Source organism: Mycetomoellerius zeteki, unplaced genomic scaffold (genome assembly GCF_001594055.1).
Source record: "Mycetomoellerius zeteki isolate Tzet28-1 unplaced genomic scaffold, Tzet1.0 scaffold105, whole genome shotgun sequence".
NCBI classification, from domain to species: Eukaryota; Metazoa; Arthropoda; class Insecta; order Hymenoptera; family Formicidae; genus Mycetomoellerius; species Mycetomoellerius zeteki.
In genome coordinates this window covers 415,722-436,731 of record NW_017255965.1, presented here as the reverse complement: position 1 = coordinate 436,731, position 21,010 = coordinate 415,722, and the positions used below count along the sequence as shown (strand labels likewise).

Sequence of the window (21,010 nt, the reverse complement as noted above, 5' to 3'; positions counted from 1 at the left end):
ACACACACACACACACACACACACAACTTTCTTGATTTCTCGCCGTGCGCATAACACTGTTCCGCGACTCTCTTTTGTATGCTTTCGTTATTTATATATGTATATATATATAAAAATACAAAAAATAATTTACAAAATGATATTATAAGTTATATTACACGCGAGTTTCGATATTCAATATTTCGTGTCGGAGCCCCTTGTAAAGTCGCTCGACAAATTTCAAGAAACGCTTCATTGTCGCTTCGTCACACTGTTAAACAAAATATAATGTAGCGGTATATGTATATATATATATAATCGATATTTATATATATATATAGGTATGTATATATGTATAATATATATATCTATGTATATGCACGTGTGTCTATCTATATATATTCACGGGCCGTAAGAAACAGAGAAACAAATTCATCATTAACAGGCTAATGTAGTTATCAAACCACTGTATTATTAACAAAAATATATATTATATATATAATATGGTAGTATATATTTATATATATTATTTCTGACGCGCGACACGGGCGCGCCGGTATATATAATCAAATATCATACAAAAACAACAATAACAAACTATATCAAAAGAAGGGTTGAACGATAATCTTATAAGCGAGCTACAATTATAATATTCATATGTATATGTATATATATTTATAGGTAAAAATCAACGACGCGTCGTCGTCGATGTTGCGTCTTCGTATAAAAATAAAGGAACAAAATCTAACGAGCCAACAGAAAATACATCTCTAATACATACATATATACAGGATGGCCCACGTAAAGTGTTACAAGCTAATAACTCTAAAAATATTTGTTCTATCAAAAAGTTGTTCATGAGAAAGTTTTATATATTCGAGGGGCCTTTTTAACTACGTAAACAAAAATCCACCCCCGTCCTCCCTTGAAGAGGGGTGGTCTTCAATACAGCGGATTTTGAAAAAACAAAAATTTCATCCGTATCGTTTGATTTTGATTCAGGAATTTTTGGAAACTGATTATGAACGTCGTGTAATATTTTACGATGGATGCGTGATGCCATGATAAATGATTCAGTTTTGCAAAATATTCTTTTTTCTGATGAAGCAACATTTACTAAGGTGAATCCAGAAATGTTGTTTAGAGTTAGGCAAAGTTTTGTAAAAATTAATAAGTGTTTAGATGTTAATGGTCAACAGTTCGATAGTTAATAAAATAAAAAAAACATAATAAAATAAGAAAAACTATGAGTCTTATTTAATTTATCATTAATTTCAATGCACTCTACATTAAAGTTTACTTGTTTTTTCCCGTAGAATCCAAATATGTAACATTTTACAGGAGGTTCCATTTGAAACTTTGAAGTTACTCCTCGCCCCTCTTCAAGGAGGGACGGGGATAGAATTTTGTTTACGTAGTTAGAAAGGCCCCTCGAATATATGAAACTTTCTCATGAACAACTTTTTGATAAGACAAATATTTTTAGAGTTATTAGCTTGTAACACTTTACGTGGGCTACCCTGTATATATATATATGTGTGTGTGTGTATACATATATATATGTATATAAAAACAGAGAAAGAAAAATTAACTGATAAAGAAAAAAGAAAAGAAATAAGGTGAGGTGAGAAAAGACCTATATACAGATATATATAGGCGCGCAGTGTGTCTGTCTCTCTTTCTTTGTCATCTAAGGGGTGGAGATAATAATCATAATCGTAATAGTAATAATCGTAAGTATACGATTTACATAACAATCATAGGCGTGCAAAAATCATTTGAAAGAATCTTCATTTTTCCCATTTTGCACCCAGGAAAAAAGTAACTAAGGCGAACGGACGTGTCTCTTCACACTCCCACATATACATGCACGCACTACCATATAATTAATTCACACAGCCAATCGTTCCGTCTTACATGCATCTTTTTCTTTCTTTCTCTCTCTCTCCCCCACACTCGCGATTTCTTCTCTCTACAAATGGCATGGGTTGGGGGGGGTTTGGAGTAGGGGCAATTAACAGTTACATTTAGGATGCACTTACACGTAGTGTAACGTAGTTTTTTTTTTTTCGACACCGAGAGTATAACTTGGGTGGGGTACAAAAAGATCTCGCAGAAACTCTTTCGCCTCCCCAAGGGGAGCGATCGAAGAAGGGTACCCGTCGCTCGTTTCCGCTCGACGTGATCCGACGCGACGAAAGACAACCTTTCGCGGTTCTCCCTTTCTTCCCCCGGATGTTTACGTTTTCGCTCCTTTTCCTCTCGAGCCGCAGTCGAGCCGGAAGCGAGCGATTACGCCGATGAAAGACGCCGCCGAAAGTCTTCCGGAAGACACTGAAAAAATCGGAGGACTATTATTTTAATCAATAAATTCTCCATCCCAGAAATTTTTCAGGCAATCCTCCTTAGATTTTATCCTTTTAATTTTCTCCCTCAGCGTTCTTTCAGAGATTTTCCGTGAGGCTGCTTTCATCGCCGCACCCTTCTTCACTTTTCACGCGCGGCATCGCGCACATTAGAGGTGTGTATGTATATATAATATATATATATAATATATGTATATAATATATATAATTATATGTATATAGTTTACATTCAGCAAGTAGTTAAAGTATTGAAAAATATATATGTAATTAATTACAAATCTAATTATCATCCTCTGGTTAATTCATTTTTACTTGGTAGAATAATCGATAGTTTCTTTTTTTTTGGATCTCTCTTTGTATGTCCATGTACTTTGTATGTCCATGTGTGTGTGTTTCGTGTATATCCGTGTGACATCTCCGTGCGCATTCGGCAGTATCAAAACACGCCATTTTGTTTCTTCTCTCTTTCGTTCAGGATGATTCCGAGGGAAGGAGACCGATTCAATTCTCTCGCGATGGCGTCCTTCGATACTCCTCGACACGCATTTTACGATCTTTCGGGCTTCCCGCAGAGTCGCTCTCGTCACATATATATCCCTCATATGTTCCGCCATTATAAATGTAAGAATATATATTATGTCATTATATTGCAGAGTGTTTGTTTATCGCTACCTTACACGACGTTACCACGGTTATTTGTATTTTTTTGCCATTTATTTAAGAGACAATATCAATCGCTATAGTTTATAGACACATGATACTTTAAAGACAGATTACTGACTTCTTTTTTGTCTTATTAATTCTTATGTGTACCCGAGTGACTTCGAACGTGTGTGTATATGTATGCGCGCGCTTGTACGCATGTAATTCCTTTTGACCGTCCGTCTATGTGTGAGTTCGTGGACCGTGTGTACTTATGTATATTTGTTTGTCTGAACTTTCCCTCTCAACGAATTACATTCATTACGGGGTATGGAAAACTATGCGTAACTTTTTTTTTTCCTTTGCTTACAAAGTGTTCATTACAATTGTATCGTAAAACGTATAATACTATATGTTTTTGTGTATCTCAATGTGTATGCTCTATCAGTATTAATTAGATTCACTTAACTTCTCTTTCTCTCCCACCCTCTCTCTCTCTTTCTCTTTCTCTCTCACGTTGATTCGCGCCACCCTATTCGCGCCCCGTTGCGCACTTTACGCGCGCGCGCCTCTTAGTTTCGTATTCCCCTTTATTTCTCGTCTTTTCACTTTTGTTTGTTTGTTTTAAAGAGTATACATCGTGTTTGATTCTTCGCTAATCTGAGCCTCTCGTCTCAAGCCGAGATCCATTTGATTCGCGACTTATTGCATTGAGTTGCCGTTCTTTTCCGCTCTATTTCTCTTTCTCTCACCATCTCTACCCTCCCCCGTTTCGCATTTTGCGCTCCGTCTTCTCCTTCCGCCCTTTCCGTCGCCCCCGAGTATAACATCCGTGGAATTCTTCAGAGCGTGAAACTTTCGGATCGCGTACCTGGCTGTAAGTTGTCGGCTTTCATAAACGCCGCCGGCCGGCCGGCCGATCGCGTTATTCGCATTCGAGTGCCATTCGAAAGTCCGGACGAAACCCGTTTAAAGTCTGCAAAGTTTCCGCGGTCGCAATGATTTCGAAAGTTTTTACCCACCGACTTCCTTTCATCGCCTCCTCAACTTCAACCGTCGTCGTCGTTGTCCTACGTCCAGCTGCCTGAACTGTCAGCGAGGTGCGACCGCGGACTGTCGAAACTTTCGCGATCTCACAGAGAAAGAGACTCTCGTGCGCCCGTCCGAGATTTCCTCTCGCGTGTGAGATGTTACTTTCGGATTGCGACATGAAGAACACGACCGACGGATTTCCGATCTGATTTTCGCTACCACGAGGTGTGAAAGATCGTTCGTGCTATTTGAAGCCAATCATGCGCGAACGATTAGAAAAATTAAAATAAACATCGTTTATTTTTTTTATGTTTGTGTTTTTGTCGAGTATATCACGATATAATCTGGTGTGGGGCGACGGAAACGAAGGGCCTTGCACGTCGACGCGAAAAAAACAAGATGTCGTAAGATAGACTTTGGATCGTTTGCGAGGCTCACTGACAGAACGCGGTGCGAAACTTTTGTCTCGATGCACAATGACTCGAGTGCGTATCATAAAAAAAAAAATAAGTTAACATTTACATACAAAAAGGATAAACTTTACAAGTCTATTATAAAATTAATATATTATAGAATTTTTAATATTTTAATTTTTTTAAATCAATCATAAAATAAATATTTTTTTGGGAGTTTGAAAAAGCAATCAAGTTTGGTGATGAAATTATTGAAATTAACAAAGTAAAATATTAACCCTCTAGAAGCGCCCATTGACTTGTCATTAAAAAAAATTTATTGCTAAAATGTTTCTTATGAACAAAGAATCTTTTGATATGCATATTATAGCCTTGTTTGACGATTAGAAATTTTATAACTTCAGTGTTTAATGCTACATATACCATATTTGCATTTTCAGTTCTTAAGGATCTATGTGTCACAACACAAAAGTTGTGACACATATTCTTTAAAAGTTATTATTTTTTGTTCTCCTTAATCCTTATATAAAATCGCGTTATTTAACTACGATAGGAAAACATTACGAATTAAATCAAATTTTTATATGCTAATAAAATTTTAATAAATATGCAAGCTTATTTGGATCCATTTACTCATTTAAAAGTTATTTATCTAAAACTGCAGTAAAATATCGTAATTGCACTCCATAAGCCATTAAAAGCCAAATTTGTTTTATTTTTTGTTGATTTTAGGACGAATTTACGATAAAACTTTTTGATTGATATGGACTTTTTTGGCTGATACTTTTAATTAATATTGTACAGTCAAAAGATCCTTAAGTGTAAACTAATCTATGTAGATCCCGAATTCAATTTAAAATAAATGTTAACGCAAAAAACATTCACTCCTAGAGGGTTAAATAGAGATGTTTGCGGCTACATATGACAAAGAGAAACTCGTAGAAACCAAATCGTGTGAACAAATGTTTACACGCACTGAAGCACTATGCTATAGTTCGATTTTTCCAGCGGCATCCCTTCCGTTCTTTCGATCGTCTCTACCTTCTTCATATCATTTTCTCTTTAACAATAGCAGGTACTAGCATAGCTACCACAGTCGTACGTATCGTTATAATAGTTACAATTAAGTTTAGATATTACTAAAGGGTTCTGTTCTTCATCAGCGTCTTCTCAACGTCTACTTTAGTAGTTAGTTCCACGGTTAAAACTTGTTTCGCACCCCCTCAACCCGTCCGGAGACCACCATCCCGCCGATCAAACCTCGAGTGTTCGAGCCGACACAACTTGACTAAATTTCCAGCTACAATTTCTCTTTGGACCGAGATATATAAAAAACGATTCTTCAGCTTCCTGAAATGCACGACTAACGAGATCGAAAGTTTCGGTGCACAAATAAGATGCAAGTTCGTTATTTACAATATTTATTTTTAGATACGATCTCAGATTTAAAGCGGATCTCACAAATCGCGAACTCGCCTCATCCTCGCACCGAATCCTTCGATTCGGACGCGTTCTAAGAAGGTTCGTCCAGCGTCGATCCACTTCGACAGCCCCAACCGAGTGCGAGGATAGTAGATTTACAAAAAGGCCTATACAAAAGTCCGTAAGAAAGAGCGACTAAACATATATACTTATAAATTACGCGCCAGACATTTACACGGCTATATTGACGCGCTACGAGGAAGTCGTAGAAATTAGTATCTAAGGATAGGACGCGCGGACGCGGTTGATCGGTAAAGCGGATCGACGCCGGTGTGGTCTCCGGATTGTCCTCGGGTCTGTATCCTTGCATTTTGTCCCACGGCCACAGGATTAACATTTTTGAATACTTTTAGCACCTAGTTGGCGCGCGCCCCCCCCCCCGCCGTTACTGTTACGTGTAATAGTCGCGGGATACTCGTCGGCGAGGATCGACCGTCACGTTCAATTTGCGGAGATCAAATATAGGTTTCTATCGACAAGACGGAAGATTTATCGCGAGATAATAACAGTAATTTAAAATTTAGTGAAATTTTCAGTATCGAATTTCGTATTTCATACAAACATTACTCTCGAGGATTGACGTAATTATTATCTCGGAAATTACAAGTCATATTATCGAATTAATTCAAGTACAGGAAGCCGGAACAATCGCGCGCAGCTAATATTTAGAGACTAATCAGAACGATCTTGAGGCTGCAATACGGCTGAAATATACGAAGTGTTCATTTTAAAACGCGACCCATAATCATATCTTCTTTTGTAGGCAATTTTTGAGAAAGGAAGACGGTTCTGACTGACGAAAGTGGAATTTTCGTTGTAAAGCGTTATCTCGATAATCATTTGCATTATACTAAAAGTACATAGTGACGTAGCATTACGAAGCGAAGCTTCGGTTGCGTTTTATGATGGACACCCTACAGTTTAGGTCGATCGTACCGACTAAAGTTAAATCGTAAAAGCAAGCCTCTTAGAAAATTATTAAAGTATGTTCGTTTTAAACTCCGGAAGATAAGATAGCTTCGTAAAAATTTAATTCTTGTTTTAATCATGTTGTTTTAATCATTGAAATGAAGGTTGATTTTTGCAACCGGACGAGTCGCCTCGCCGACAAGGACAATAACGCGCGGCCTTTTAATTACGTAATCACCTAATTAACCTCGTGAACGTTAAGCGACGACGTTGCTCCCCCGGAACTATCCCACCCGCCGTTCATCCTGCTTCTGATTGACTCTCATTATCTTTGTACTAGTCTCTTTTTCTTAACATCGTAAAGCTCTGCGGACGATTCTGCTTGATTGAAAAAAAAGATACTATTAAAAGGGATTGATTACGCTACAAATCATCGTTAAGTCCCTAATTATTCTAATCAGTGTTCTCACATTCAACGTAATCTATCTTAATTAATCGACGAAGATCTTATCAGCTGCTTAAACTTGTACTTGTTTATAAATGATTCGCGAGCAGTGCCTGCTGCAATCGGAAAATAATTAGAAAGAATTTCCGGGTTCAAAGTTTAAACGCATAGCGACGAGGAAGCGCATTGCCGAGGTTTAACGATTCGAAGAGGTTCCCCCGACAGTTCGGAGGGTCATCGACTCCGGATGTCAAATCGAAAGGCAATATCTCGAAAGGAAATCGATTCCCGATGGTTTTTCTGCAACGGACGGGCGGGCGGGGACCAACTTGCAGGCGTAGCCGAGTAAATATGGGGGCCTGTGCAACGAGGCCACTTACGTTCTTCGCGAACACACCGGCTGGCTCTTTTTCTATCTCGTCTTCTACTTCTCCTCTTCCTTTCCTTGCACATCACTCGCTGCACTCTCTCTCCCTTTCTCTCTCTCTCTTTCTCACTTTCTCTCTCGCTCTCTTTTTCTCCTACATTCTACTGCATTTATTATAAAAATAAAATGTAAAATCGTACCGAGGACGAGTTTTCCGAACGGTATAAAACTGCGAGCTCGTTTCTCTTTTTCTCTACATTATCACTATACTCGCGGAAGGATCGATCCTTCGTTCCTTGATCGCATTGTTCTTTCTCATTTTATTTACTCATCTCGTGTGAATGAACGGGCCGTCTTCCGTAGATTTTGCTTTCCATCTCTCAATTCGACGTAAAGGTCTTCTCCGTGCAGGGAAAGCTATCCGCGATCCGATTTTCAGCTCGTTTAAAGAGCTTCGTATTTTACGTATTTAGTGCCTGAATAGCTTTCCGCTGTTGTCTGTAATATCTGGCTACGATTCTCGCACGAAACGAAGCGACGCGACGCCGCGCGTCGCCTCGTATCGGTGCTCGATCGATGGAGAAAAAAAGTTTGGAAGACACCTTACCTTATCGATCTTTTATCGGTCCACGGATCTTTCGACACCAACGGCTCGCTCGACACGAGTTAGGGGACAAGTGTGTAGTTCCTACCGTTTCGCGAGAACCCGGTGAAGAGTGAGTGCATCTTGAATATAATACATAGGCTCTACAGAGATATATATTCATTATTTAATTCTCCGACTATATACCAGTGAAAAAATAAATTATTACACGTTGGTAATATCTGTGTGGGTCAGTGTATATATGGTTTTCCTCTTTTTCTTTTTTTTTGTTTCGTTAATACGTACGTGTGTCTCGTGCATGGATGATGCTCGCATGTTATGTATGTGAAGGTCTACGTGTGCCCGCGTGGATTCGTATTGTATGTATACGGGATGTATATACGGGAAGATCGGTATAATATGTATATCTGTGTTATGTGTGTGTATGTATATGTTATTCCTATAATGTGTCGAGTGTATCTTTACTGTCCTAGATGCACGCTCGACGCGTCGTTCGAATGTCCGCCGGTGCGCTACATGTATGCCGTATACCTTTGAGCGTGTTCATGTGTGTTGTGTATGTATGTGTATCGTAGGTAGCCACACGATGGCTTCCGTTTCGAACGAGCGTCTCGCGCCATCACCAATCGAGTCCTTATCGGGTTTTAACACATATACACGCTCTCGTTAGCCGTTAGCCGCTTCCTTCCGTCTCCTCTTCTCTCCTCCATGCCTAAAACATTTCTGCACGCACACGTTATCTCGCAATCAGACGTACCTCAGAACCAGGCATCATCTCCACACGCATACACATCTCTTTCTTTCTCTCTCTTTCTTTATTTCCGTTCTATCGCGCTTTCTTTCCTCATCTCGATCGTTTTCGTCGTCGGTGCTGATCGTTCGGCGGCTACCTTTCTCTTTCTTTCTTCGCTTATTCTCTATCTCTCCTCCGTTCATCGATAACTATCAATAATGTATGTACAGAATATCTCGGACTCTTCTTGGATTAGGAAAGATCGAATGAAAAAGCGTTCTGAGAAGCGTCTGGATAGGAATCGCGGGAGAGGACAAGTGGATATCGTGAACCATAACCAGTGTATTCTGATTAGGGGAGGAGAGATAGAGTGGTACTGACTCGGCTGATGGACGTCCGTCTTTAAGAAACCAGACTCTGGACAACGTCTCGATGACGGAGTCTCGGAGGCGATGGCCTTCTCTCCTTTTCGTCCGTCACCGGACCAGCGGCACCGAAAACGAAAACGCTGTTACCGCCGCCACGGGACGCAGTGGCGGTTTTGTTGACGATTTGATGTGCACGCGCGAGGTATTAGTTGGCCACAAGCAAGTGCTGATATTGGCTGGCCGGATAGGGCGCGACCGAGCCGAGGCCGAAGTTGTTGAGGCCCTCGACCAGGGCACTCTTATCCTGCTGCTGCGCCGCGGCGGCCGCGCCAGCGTTGACGTTGCCGTTGGTTGTCGCAGAGCCGATTGGACCAAGATTACCGGTGCCAGCGCTACCGGTGCCCTGGGTACCTGCTCCAGCGCTGGTGGTGCCGTTTACAGAGCCGCCAGTACCGGCGCCAGTACCATTCATGCCGCCGCCGTAGAACTGATGGCCAGCCAAGGTTGTCGGGTCGAGGTACGATGATGGGAATTTGGTGCCGGCGTAGAGATCGGCCGGCAGATAGCCACCGTGGCTCGCCGACGAGTCGAAGATGTTGCGAGGGGGGAACTGCGCGTGGTACGCCGCCGCGGCCGCGGCTGGGCCATGTTGGAAGAAGTACGCACTCGGGTCCGTATGTTGCTGTCCAGCGCCGGCGACTATGCTACCGGGTGATAGGCTACGACTGCGCGGCGAGCTTTGGGAGACCGGTAATCCTGCACCAGCCGCAGTCGCCTGTTGCTGCTTTTTTTTTTGCTGCTGCTGCTGCGACTGATGCTGCTGTTGCTGCTGATGATGGTGGTGATGGTGAATCTGCTGCTGCATCGCTGCGCGCTGCTTTATATAGTTCGAGAACTCAGTGGGTGACATCCTGAAACCGAGCGGTACCGTGCGGTTCATCAATGGATCTGTGTATGCACGTGTATGCGTGGATCCGGGAATGGTAGATCGTCTCGCGGCCTGGTTAGTACGCGCGTTTTATTCTGTCGTGCTTGTGTGTGTTTCGTAAACAAAGTAACGCGCGCGCTATAATTAAATTCTATCGGCAATGTACGATCTTCTACGATAGATCGCACGTTTCGTTACTCTCTAATTTCAAGCATGCTTAGCTATTTCTACGATTATCTCGTTGCGAAGCGATCAACTATCCATCTAATAGCGATCCCACTGTTCAATTTGTTTTTTTATACCGCGGGAACTGTAACGTTAATTTCTAGTGATGGTAAATACGTAAAGGTATACCTGGGAAAATTGCAAGCAGCTTTCCACGAATATTTTACACATACAAATTGTGTTATCTACTTAGGAAACTCGAGAAGCGTAATGTCGAAAGACGCTAACAATCATAACATTTAAAAACAATTACTTTTTGCAATGTTTTTGGATAAACTGTGTAATTTGTAATTACAATTTATTCGTAAAAAATTGTAAATATACGTGTAACTCTGTATCGTTGTTCTTTCAATGCAACATTCCTCGAGTACCGATAAAATGCAACTATATTATCTACTACAAATCTTTATCGCAATAATTATATCATTCAGGAAAGAAATAATTATTTTTTGTTATAAAATCTTCGTCGCATAAACTCAAGATAATCATCATATAATTAGGAAAAAAAATTAAGATTTATTTATATTCAATTTTTCCACCGATATCAAAACTATTCGTCTTTGAACATCTCAAATAAATAAATTTTATTTCTACGGTGACAGCAAAAAAGTTGAGACAAGCGATCATTACTTTAAAGTTTCAACACCTTTTAAGTTTTAAGCCATAAATTGAATTCTATTTGACTAATCCAAAGCGGGAAGAAACATCAAACGGATGTACCAACCTGTTGGCGCGTTTGCTGCTAGTTTTGAGCTTGGTGCTGCCGAACTTGGTCTGGGCGAAGGTAGCGGTGGTAAAGGTGAGCGGGGCGGTGGTACGCGGGATGAAGGCCGGTACGGGGCTGGGCGAGCCCTTGAAGGAGCTGGTGATGGGCGTGGGTGAGGGCGCAGACGAGGAACCAGATCCGTGGCCATTCTGCTGGTTGTTGGACGAGCCATTGCTAGCGTTGCTGCCGAGGGAGCTCGAAAACGGCGAGGTTGATTTCGGACTGAGGCTGAGACCGCTCAAGGACGTGCTCACAGCTTCGATCGGCCTGAAGCACTGCGCCTCTGGATTGAAGGTCTTGGTGACCTCGCGATCGGCCGAGGTCTCGTCATGCGGGTCGCCGGTCTCCGAGTAGAGGATCTTCACGGCGTTCAGCTCGCCAATACGATAGCTCACCTCACCAGGATCAACCCAGACGGCGAGCTCGGCTGGCAGATTTTCCAGGATGTCCTGGATCGGCACACCGCTCTCTTTCGCGGCGCGCTCTAGCACCGGGTCGACTGGATCACCGGTCTTGAGGCACCTGAACGCCGAGCCCTTGAACGGCTTCTCCGGATACCAGTGGCCTTTGAACTTGTCCTTGAGCGCCTTCTCGAGTTCTTCGCCGAAGATGTTGACTCGTCTACGCGGCAGTTTATTGTAGAGATATGATATCACGAAGTTAAGCGCCACCTGCACCTCGATGTGCATCTTGGCCTTCGGTGGGAAAATCTTTGGGCTGTTGTCGTCGCACGTAGCGGCCGCGCTGGGATAGCACCGAGGACGTCCGCACGATTGGCCGTCTTGCCACGGGCGAGGGATTGTTCTGGATGGTATACGCCTGGCTAACGAAACTGCCGGATACTGCCGACGCTCCACGGCTCGACGGTCAATTTTTCAGTGCGCGCGGACTATCGTCTTGTGTCACAAGTCGTCAGTGTCCGAAGATCTGTAACATCCACAAATAGAAAGACTATGTCAGAAATGTACCGTATATTGGTTATATCTTCAAGGCGTTCAGGAATTTCAGGGTGCATTTTATCCTTGTCGTCAAATGTTAAAATGATACATGAGTGCATCCAGGTAAAATTTCTGAAAATACAGGATTCTTCAAGAGTCTTCTTTATTTAACTGTAGGTTTGCTTTGATAAAAATTTAAGATATATATCTGCACTCTCTCGTAGACATTCCTATCACAGCGACGTGATAGTCGACAAATTCCATACAATTTCGATTCAATCGCAAACGCACTTCGAAATGTCTATTCTATTCCTGCGAATCTTAATTACGGCCCTCCGATTCACAAATGAATGGCGAAGTTTGTCGAATACCGAATGGGAATATTATCGCGTGGAGCAGCGCCTGCTCGTACGCATTATCAGAGACCTACAATAGGTCGTGCCCCTCTCCTTCTCTCGAGTTGTATGCAAAGATCGAGATGTTCGTTGTTCCTAGCGTGTGAGAGAAGTGCGAAATCGCATCGTAGGAATTCGCCAGACTATCCTAGAAAAGGGCTCGCCTCGACCGGCTCTTGGTCGACAAGCGTTATCGGTTCCTTTCACGAGTGAGGCTCGCGCATTGAAATGGAACGCGGCTTCCGGTTACTCGCTCCGCTGTTTCTCGACCTCGCACGCTCAGGGAACCGAAACAGAATCGGTCGGATCGTTCCTTACCTCCATTTTCCTCACACCGAGAAACGTCCATAAGTCCGGATCCACAATAGGTGTTTTAAGCCTTAAGCCGTAAGAATTTGACCAATTACAGTCGAATTCGAGAAGAATAATCGATTATGATTCGTCGATTTCTTATGGCTTAAGGCTTAGAACTCTATTGTAGATCCGGGGTAAAAGATAATGTCTCTGAAGACTCGTGATTATCGACAAAAGACCGATTACTTTCATTGGCTGCGTTCAGCAAAGAAAATTGATCAATGAGCGCTCAGTGACTCTTTAATATTGGTTCTTGCTTTAAGTTTTTTTACTGGATTTAATTGTAAGTGTAGGAACGCAGCCAATGAGAGTAGTTTAACGAGGAATTAAATCCCTTTATTATCGTACGTAACTCAATCCATCTCATGTGTGTGGATTTAAACGTTTAAAATTACATGCATATTCAGTGGGGATATTATAGATTCATATTGTAAATGAGAAATAAAATAATAACGGAAAATGTTTATTTTGCGAAGCATCTAATGTGTTACGCTATGTGAAAAACGATCCAGTTAAAGAACGCCTGCACGAAGATCGAAGAACTCTCATATAATTGCAATTAATTAAAAAGTCGATTCTAAAGTTGATTCGTTACACGAACTGCTTTGTTGAACAGCACTTGTTTTCTTATGGTCCGATTTACAGAGATTACCAGATACACAACGTTATTTATAGAATATAGACCATCAAGTTTTATACGTTCATTTTATCTTTATTTTCGCCATCGTTGACGATCCTGAATTAAGCTTTCGCAATTCCGTTATTCTTTTACGTTCCGCCGCGTTCGTTTATATTCGAGGCTGTTTATGTGCGTCGTCGAGTGTTCGTCGCGTAAATTATGCACGCCGCGAAAGCGACATGCGCGTCATACGACGTTGGTCGTATAAAAATGCCCACGTCCGCAAACAGTCCTGTGACACAAACGAGGAAGAAGGAACGGGATGAGAGGTGATAAAAGGGATTGCTCTTAGAAGCGACGAGATTGCGCAGACGACTATCCGCCATTCGCGAGCCGCCGCCGCCAACAATTGCGGAAGTCGCTCTTTCTCGAAATGGCACCGAGAGCGAAAGGTGTTCTTTCCTCGATGCCTCTCATCCCCTTACTCCTCTCTCTCTCTCTCTCTCTCTCTCTCTCTCTTTCTCTTCATTCTTTTCTCGTAAATAGAGATTCTCGGACGTCTATCAAAGGCTCCTTCACGAACGCCGGGTATATCCGATGACCTCGAGCTGAGAATTTCGGAACTCGATTGCCCGTCTTCATTTGGCTTCTATCCTCCAACCCTTCACGGCGGCGACGTCGCGAGGGAAAATGGAGCTCGATCCGAGATAGGGAAGAAGAGACAGAAAGAGGAAGAGAAAGACGAAAATTGCAAAAAAGTTTTCATGACTTTCGGGCCGGTGACCCTCCAAAGATGCGAGGGTTGAGATGCGATACTTGCTTTTACCGACTTCTTTCACTTTTTCCTTTTACGGATTTTATTTCTTAAAGCATATAATTGTATGTAATATAACATATTTTGCGATTATTATTTATTTACAGAAGAATTTAATGATTCGAAATTAAACAAACATTGGAAATTTTTACCCTGGATATAAATTACAGCCAATTGCTTAAGTGCATAGTATTTATCATGCATGAAATACTAAAAGATACTTTCGATATTTTACCAGCTTGATATAATCAAATATAATTGTTTAATGGAAAATATGACTTACATTTGGTATATAAATGTTACAGGGATGGAGGTAATTTGCGTTTTACGTGCAACGGTGCATGAATCGCAATGAGATATTTCGACGGGGCAAGATAGCGGAAATGGGTTTTCCAACTTTCTTATCGAGAAACATTTCGTTGCACTCGCGGGTCGTTTCTCGCGGGCGATTTTACTCGGCGCATCTGCATCGCGTACCCGCATTTTTTTCTCCCCCGGCCCCTTCCTGTACTTGCCTCGGTGGCAAGTTTCCACCGGTGGGCTCTCAACCAGAGGTGGCGGATATGTAGGTTAAAGTTAGCGGCGGTCTCCATTTCCAGCAGTAGTAGTACATAACGGCGAGACGGGGGTGGTTGTAGGTATTGATCCCGCGGCAGGGTTGCCGGAAGGTTCTCAGGTTAAAAATATACGGCCTTGCGGCTCCCGTGCCTGACCAACTGCCTCACGAAGTGCCCATAATTTCCGCCACCTTGATTTTCCCGCGATATTTCTCGACCCGCAATATTTATCCGAAGTTTGTCGAGTTTGACAGTTGCAAAAAAAAATCGCGCCACACATTATTCCCTATTTCTTCCCCTCTTTCTATCTGAGAGAGATACCTTTTATCTCTTTTAGTAAATTATATTTTAAACAAAATAAAAATAGGACGGATCCAATTTTACGAAATTCTCATCGCTGCAGTTGTGCTAATATTATTATCGTCCGTGTAATTATTCTTTCCCTCTCGGGAGAGTGCAATCGAGCTCGGGAATGCCGGCGCCCTTTGTATTTACGCCGGACTGAATGGAGGTCGCGTGGCAGAAGAGGTGCCGGTATGTGGGCCGGAGATAAAGCGTCCTTCGGCGAACGAAGTCAATGGAGCGCGGGGGGTTCCCCGGTAAAACAGTCGGGAGTGATCCTCGATATTCTCGACGTGTGTACGACGCGGTGGGGCAACGTCGACACGCAATCGCGCCGAGACAAAGAAGCGGCGTACTCCAGCTAATTATCCCGCTACTCGCTCGCAATGCGGCCGTTTGATCGCGGTCGGACGCCGATCGATGTACATACTCGAGCGAGATACCCACGCGACACGTGAAATGTGACGTATCGTAACGCGACAAAAATGACATGAACAAGGTGATTCCCGACGTCACATCTCTTTATCTGTCTCGACGTTAAGACGTGATAGAATAACTGCTGTTAAGTATAGGATGCAATCGAACGAAAAGAGAGACATTATAGTTTGTAATCGAACGAGAAACTCAATTTTTAATTAAAAAGAAAAGGTAAATATACCTTCAGAAATGCTTTGAGAATTTAATGCTGAATGATTCCATCAAATATTTTTACATGTGAATTATATCACACTGAAAAATATATAAATTTTTGAAATTATTATTTATTGACTGGATTTATCTCTCTCTAAAAGACAATAAATTCTTTTACAAAAAGTACATAGAAACTCCAAAAGTATGATATATAAAAGCTTTTATTATAATAATATCTTTGAAGAGAAACGTATATTTACTTTTATTAATAATACATATATCTTTTCAAATTATATCTCCTTTTTTTAAATAATGTACACTAGCAATTGTACATTATTTAAATAATTAATAACAAACTATTATATTGATAATATGAAACAAATAGTTAAACGCAATAATTAAATAATATTCACTTCAAATAACATTCGTTTAATTCCTTCGCCTTAATTATTTCAAAAGCAGGAAAACGAATTAACCGTGACAATCATTTTCCAAATTACGCACTTGATTTGGAAACGCGCACCTAATTCCAAATGCCTGAGTCAATTATAGTAACACGAAGTGATCTCTGAATTCAGAATTCAGTGTGGTGGATTAAATCCGTCAGTGCGCGCGCTCAGCTCGCGTATATATATTCGCTTAATCGATCCCCAAAGAAACAGCGGAGAGAGTGGGAGAGAAGAGACAGCGCGCGAGGGAGAGCTGATTTAATTACACCGGCCTGTGCAAATTGGGTCAAGACGACGCCTCGCCGCCCGACGACGTCCCGGGGCGTCGCCGCTCGTCCCGGGAGCGACGTCTGCATCCTTCGGATCGGATAAGAAGCGTCGTTGTCGTCGATGAGGCTTTAAGCGACCGCGCACGAGCGAGAAAGGTCCAAAGTCAAGTTAAGAGAGTGCGGGGCGTCAATTCGCCGTACCTGTTTGAGGATTACTCCGGCCTACAGTCAGATAAGGAGGGAGAGGCACGCGTTCTTGCCGCGGCGATTACTCCATTCCAACGGGAGGAAACCGTGCGGAATCAAGTTGCGTAATCCGTCCGCCCGGGTTATACAACGAGTCACGTGCGCACGTCATAGCATTTATCACTGCAGTCAAGATGGTTAAAAGCACGCCGGAAGAAATCTACGTTCGTTCCGCAGATCTCTGACGATGGAACTTTCGCGAGCAGATGGATCAGTCGATAAAGTGGTTGTTTTTAATCCAAATTGTTGTTCTGATCGAATAGATTCAAAAAGAAATCGAATAAAGGAACAAATAATCGAATCACATTTACTTATTCATTCACAATTAAGAATTACCTGCTTGGAAATATCGAGCTTGAAGAAGTTCGAAACATATATACTTGGTTGAGTCTCGGCACTTTTCCTTCGGACGTAAGACTATATTTATTTATAGAGTTATATTTATGTCGGAATGTTTTTATCCGCAAATGGCGAAGAATCCCTTGTGCGTTCGAGAAACCCTTGGACGTGTTTATATGGACGTGAATCCTCACTTTGCGCTTGTAATTTCTAACATTCCTCTCGAGCACGTGTCAGATCCGAGTCGCGTGACACCGAGTCTGATCTCGTTTTCCACGCTCGACGTAAGCAGATGAGTCGTTCGAACTATAATAGTTTTGCGCACAATCTACATCGCGACAGCTACACGTAAGGATCATGGCACACAAAAAACCTTGCAGTAAGATGTAAGTAGTAAGGAAATCAACATGTTGGATTTGCTACACTGAGAAAAAAATGTACTAAATTTTAATAAATATTTGAATAGTGTCAACTAAACATTTTATACTTACGTAAATAAATATTTACTCAATAAAAAAAATGATAGTTATATGAAATTAATGGTTCTTGTATAAATAAATATATCTTTATATCTAGTAAATATTTAGTTAGCGCTATTCAAACAAATGATTTATTAAAATTCAGTTTTTTTTTCAGTGTACTGTTTACGTTATAGCCTTATATTCTCGACTATGATTAGCTGATTCGCTTACTACTTACATTGCTGAAGTTTTCATTACTTATATTTCATCACACATTTCATTACACATTACTCTTATTGCTGACGTTTTCTGTGTGCCATGATCTTTTCTTTCCTTTTTGCATTCGTGATGAACCGAATGCAATCTCCCGCAGTCTACACACAACGTAAATGACTCGGAGAGATTTTCATGACGTTCCAAAGGAAACTCGTGAGTTTTCCCGCAAATTATACCGGAATAAAACACTCCGCGGAATCTTCGAAAGCGTTTTCCTCATAACGTTTATTGGACGTCTTATTTATCGAGAATGCGGACTTCCAACAGCCATTGTGGATCGTCCTACTCTGGAGACGATTCTTATTGAACTTTATTGTGCGGGTTATAATAAACCGCACCTCGTCCCCTCTCGGACGCTACCCCCTTGTCCTCCTTCCATCTTCTCCCCTTGCCCCTGTCTTCCTACCGCTCGTCGCTCTTTCTCGAGCGCGGTGCCAGGCGGACCGACAGATCAATACGACACAGTCTCTGCAGACACAGGCGCTGCTGCTCCAGATAACAAGGCGAGAACGCGGACCTGCCCTATAAGCCTCCATTTAAATAGCGCCCCAAATACGTGTAGGTAAAACCCTGCCCCTCCCAAGGAACCGGAGATACCGACCCCTCTCCTAAGGACCTCTCGGGTTGGATACCCGGACCTGGGCCAAATTAGTATTATGTTATTCTTTTTGGCCCATCGCCATTGTAATTCTTCTGGAGTTGATCTTTTCAGAAACATTTGTTTTAAAATGCAAACAAAGCGACGGATAAACTTTTACTTGTACATTAAATTTATAATAGCATTTAATTAAAAAATTGAGGTAAAAAATTGGAAGAATATTTATATATTTAAAAACACGATATTTTATATTTGAAAATAAACATGGTATTACAAGAGAGACGAAATTGCACATTTTTTAATTAAATAAAAATTTAATTTAAATAAAATGGTAAACGGAATAGATATAATATAGACTGCAAATTCCCGATATCAGCATCTGTGCTCCGTTAGAAAGAATTGGATCATATCAGCATTTTTTTAACTCGATATTTTAAAGAGAGAGAAAGAGAGAGATATCATTATTTATTAAGCGCTCTATTAGAATCGAACTTTCTCAAGCACTAAAAAATCAAATACAAAATTGAGCAACAGAATAAGAGGTATTAAAACCAAATGTATAAACTAGAATTACAAAAATAAACAGAGAGAGAGAGAGAATGGTATGATTCATGATTCACTCTTTCTAAATCGATAGTGACAACTTATGAAAGTGCGCAGTTTATTCTTATTACAGTTATTACGTCTATGGATAAAATATATGTCATCGTGCGCGCGTATTTATGTAGCAGTGAAGTTATTCGTAGTCGTTTATAATAAAAATGTGAAAACAGAGTTTATAGTTCAGAAAGATTTCAGAGTAAAACTTTTAAAAGTCTATGCGCCAACTTTTAAAATGAACGATTTGTTCGTTATCATTTCTACAAGGAACACGATTTAATCAAACGCAATGTCGTACGACACGATACGACGCTGCAAAGAAATAAAATGCATTTCGATCGAACGCATAAGCGCACAAGCTTTGTGAATCGCTTGAATACAGAAGAGCAAATTTTATAGCTTGCGCTATCAAATCGAATGGCGCCGTATTGCCGATCGATCTTGTTGCAGGCAAAACGACACTTGCAACGACGTAACGACTTATCGTTTATTTTGTGCAACTCGCGCGAGCGAGATTAAAATTAAAAGTTCCGACAATAAACCATGGACGATGGTGTTTCATATAATACTTATCACAAAGTCTCTCCAAACACTTGTCCGCCAGAAGCGTCGAAACAACCCCAACGAATGTCCTACAAAACTTCCGTCACGTTCATTGTCAATATTTGTGTTTTATTATCCAATCGATCGATAAGAACAATCGTAATACGCAGTAACGTCAAGAGAGAAGCTTGATTAAACGTTGAATATACTTTACGAGGATATGCAGCGCCGTAGAAAATGTGCTAATATTGACGCACATTTTTTGGAATTAAATCATTGCAGGATTATGATAAGACGACGAGAGATATTCGAATTTTAAAAGTTACATCTAAAATAATTCCTTTATTTTAAAGAAAGTTCGAAATAAACCAAATTATAATTTGTTTCAGAATTGATACTTTCACCTTATGAGGCAATAAACTAAAAAGGAAATTAGTAAATTATGAATGATGAATGGAATTTGATAGCTACGGAGACGAACAACACATCGGCGACAATCAGACTCGTGAAAGACGGAGGTGCGATTTGAGAACATTTTTTCCATTTCCGGGATGAAATAGCGATTTCTATGTCGGGATTTTCCATCGGCCGGATTGTGAAACTCGCGCGGAATTAATTTCGGCGAGCGGATGTGTTCGACGAAAATTTATGGCCGACGCCGACGCATGCGGAAGTAAACCGAGCGCGTTTCTGCTCGCCGATAATTTCGTCGTCTGTAGAGAACGTTTGAATCAAGTAAGGGAACTTAATGGCAAAGAAACAGCCGAGGTCGAGAAGAGAAGAGAAAGAGAGGAGGGAGAAGAAAGAGCCAAGGAGCCCATTATCCGCGAAAATACGGCCGGTTGTCATTCTCAGAACTTGCCCGAGAGCGACGATCGGATGGCGCGATTCGCGATTTATATCATTTTTTTTCCGTCGTGGCGCCTTTTAGGAGGAGAAACTGCATCGCCGTTTAGAGATTTTATGATCAATTTGTTCGACGATCGCAGAACGATCTATAATAGCCGTACACGGTGGCCCTCACGGTAACTCCTCGCTAATTCACGTATTCTGTTATCTCGCGTTATTACGGCGCGACTCCAAGTATCTTCCTACGTTCCAGATAGTCTATGTAGGCAGTCTGTTGATTTTACGATAAAACGAATCTCGAAACGAAATATCACGCAACTGTTAGCGCCACGTCAGTCACTGAGCTTCTAACTCGTAATATGTTTTTCCGTTTTTTCTCCGCTGCTTCTTTTTTCTTTATTTTTCTTTATTTTTCTTTACCCGCTGCGCAAGATTACGACGTATCGTTGATTGTATCGTTTTTTGCTGTTGT

General features: G+C 41.3%; 1 protein-coding gene and 2 long non-coding RNA genes across 8 annotated transcripts in view; all 3 read right to left on the bottom strand.

Annotated features, from left to right (window-relative positions):
- The window catches only part of LOC108721751 (uncharacterized), a 2,588-nt gene extending 2,301 nt beyond the window's left edge, over positions 1 to 287 (bottom strand). Inside the window, exon 1 of the long non-coding RNA XR_001936582.1 lies at positions 25 to 287. This is a non-coding gene — a long non-coding RNA (uncharacterized lncRNA). The remainder of the gene's footprint in view (positions 1 to 24) is intronic.
- A 2,766-nt stretch (positions 288 to 3,053) lies between these two features.
- On the bottom strand, positions 3,054 to 14,099 carry LOC108721748 (uncharacterized). The gene is made up of 2 exons (XR_001936581.1): positions 14,051 to 14,099; positions 3,054 to 3,476 (listed from the first exon to the last, which is right to left on the bottom strand). It is a non-coding gene; the product is annotated as an uncharacterized lncRNA (long non-coding RNA).
- LOC108721717 (protein Tob1) overlaps positions 8,398 to 21,010 on the bottom strand; it is a 74,628-nt gene continuing 62,015 nt past the window's right edge. For all 6 annotated transcript variants that reach the window (XM_018446404.1, XM_018446430.1, XM_018446422.1 and 3 more), the window contains 2 exons: positions 11,218 to 12,186; positions 8,398 to 10,251 (listed from right to left, as the gene is read on the bottom strand). In XM_018446404.1, coding sequence (XP_018301906.1) covers positions 9,546 to 10,251; positions 11,218 to 11,948 — 1,437 coding nt within the window. In that variant the 5' untranslated portion in view covers positions 11,949 to 12,186 and the 3' untranslated portion in view covers positions 8,398 to 9,545. The remainder of the gene's footprint in view (positions 10,252 to 11,217; positions 12,187 to 21,010) is intronic.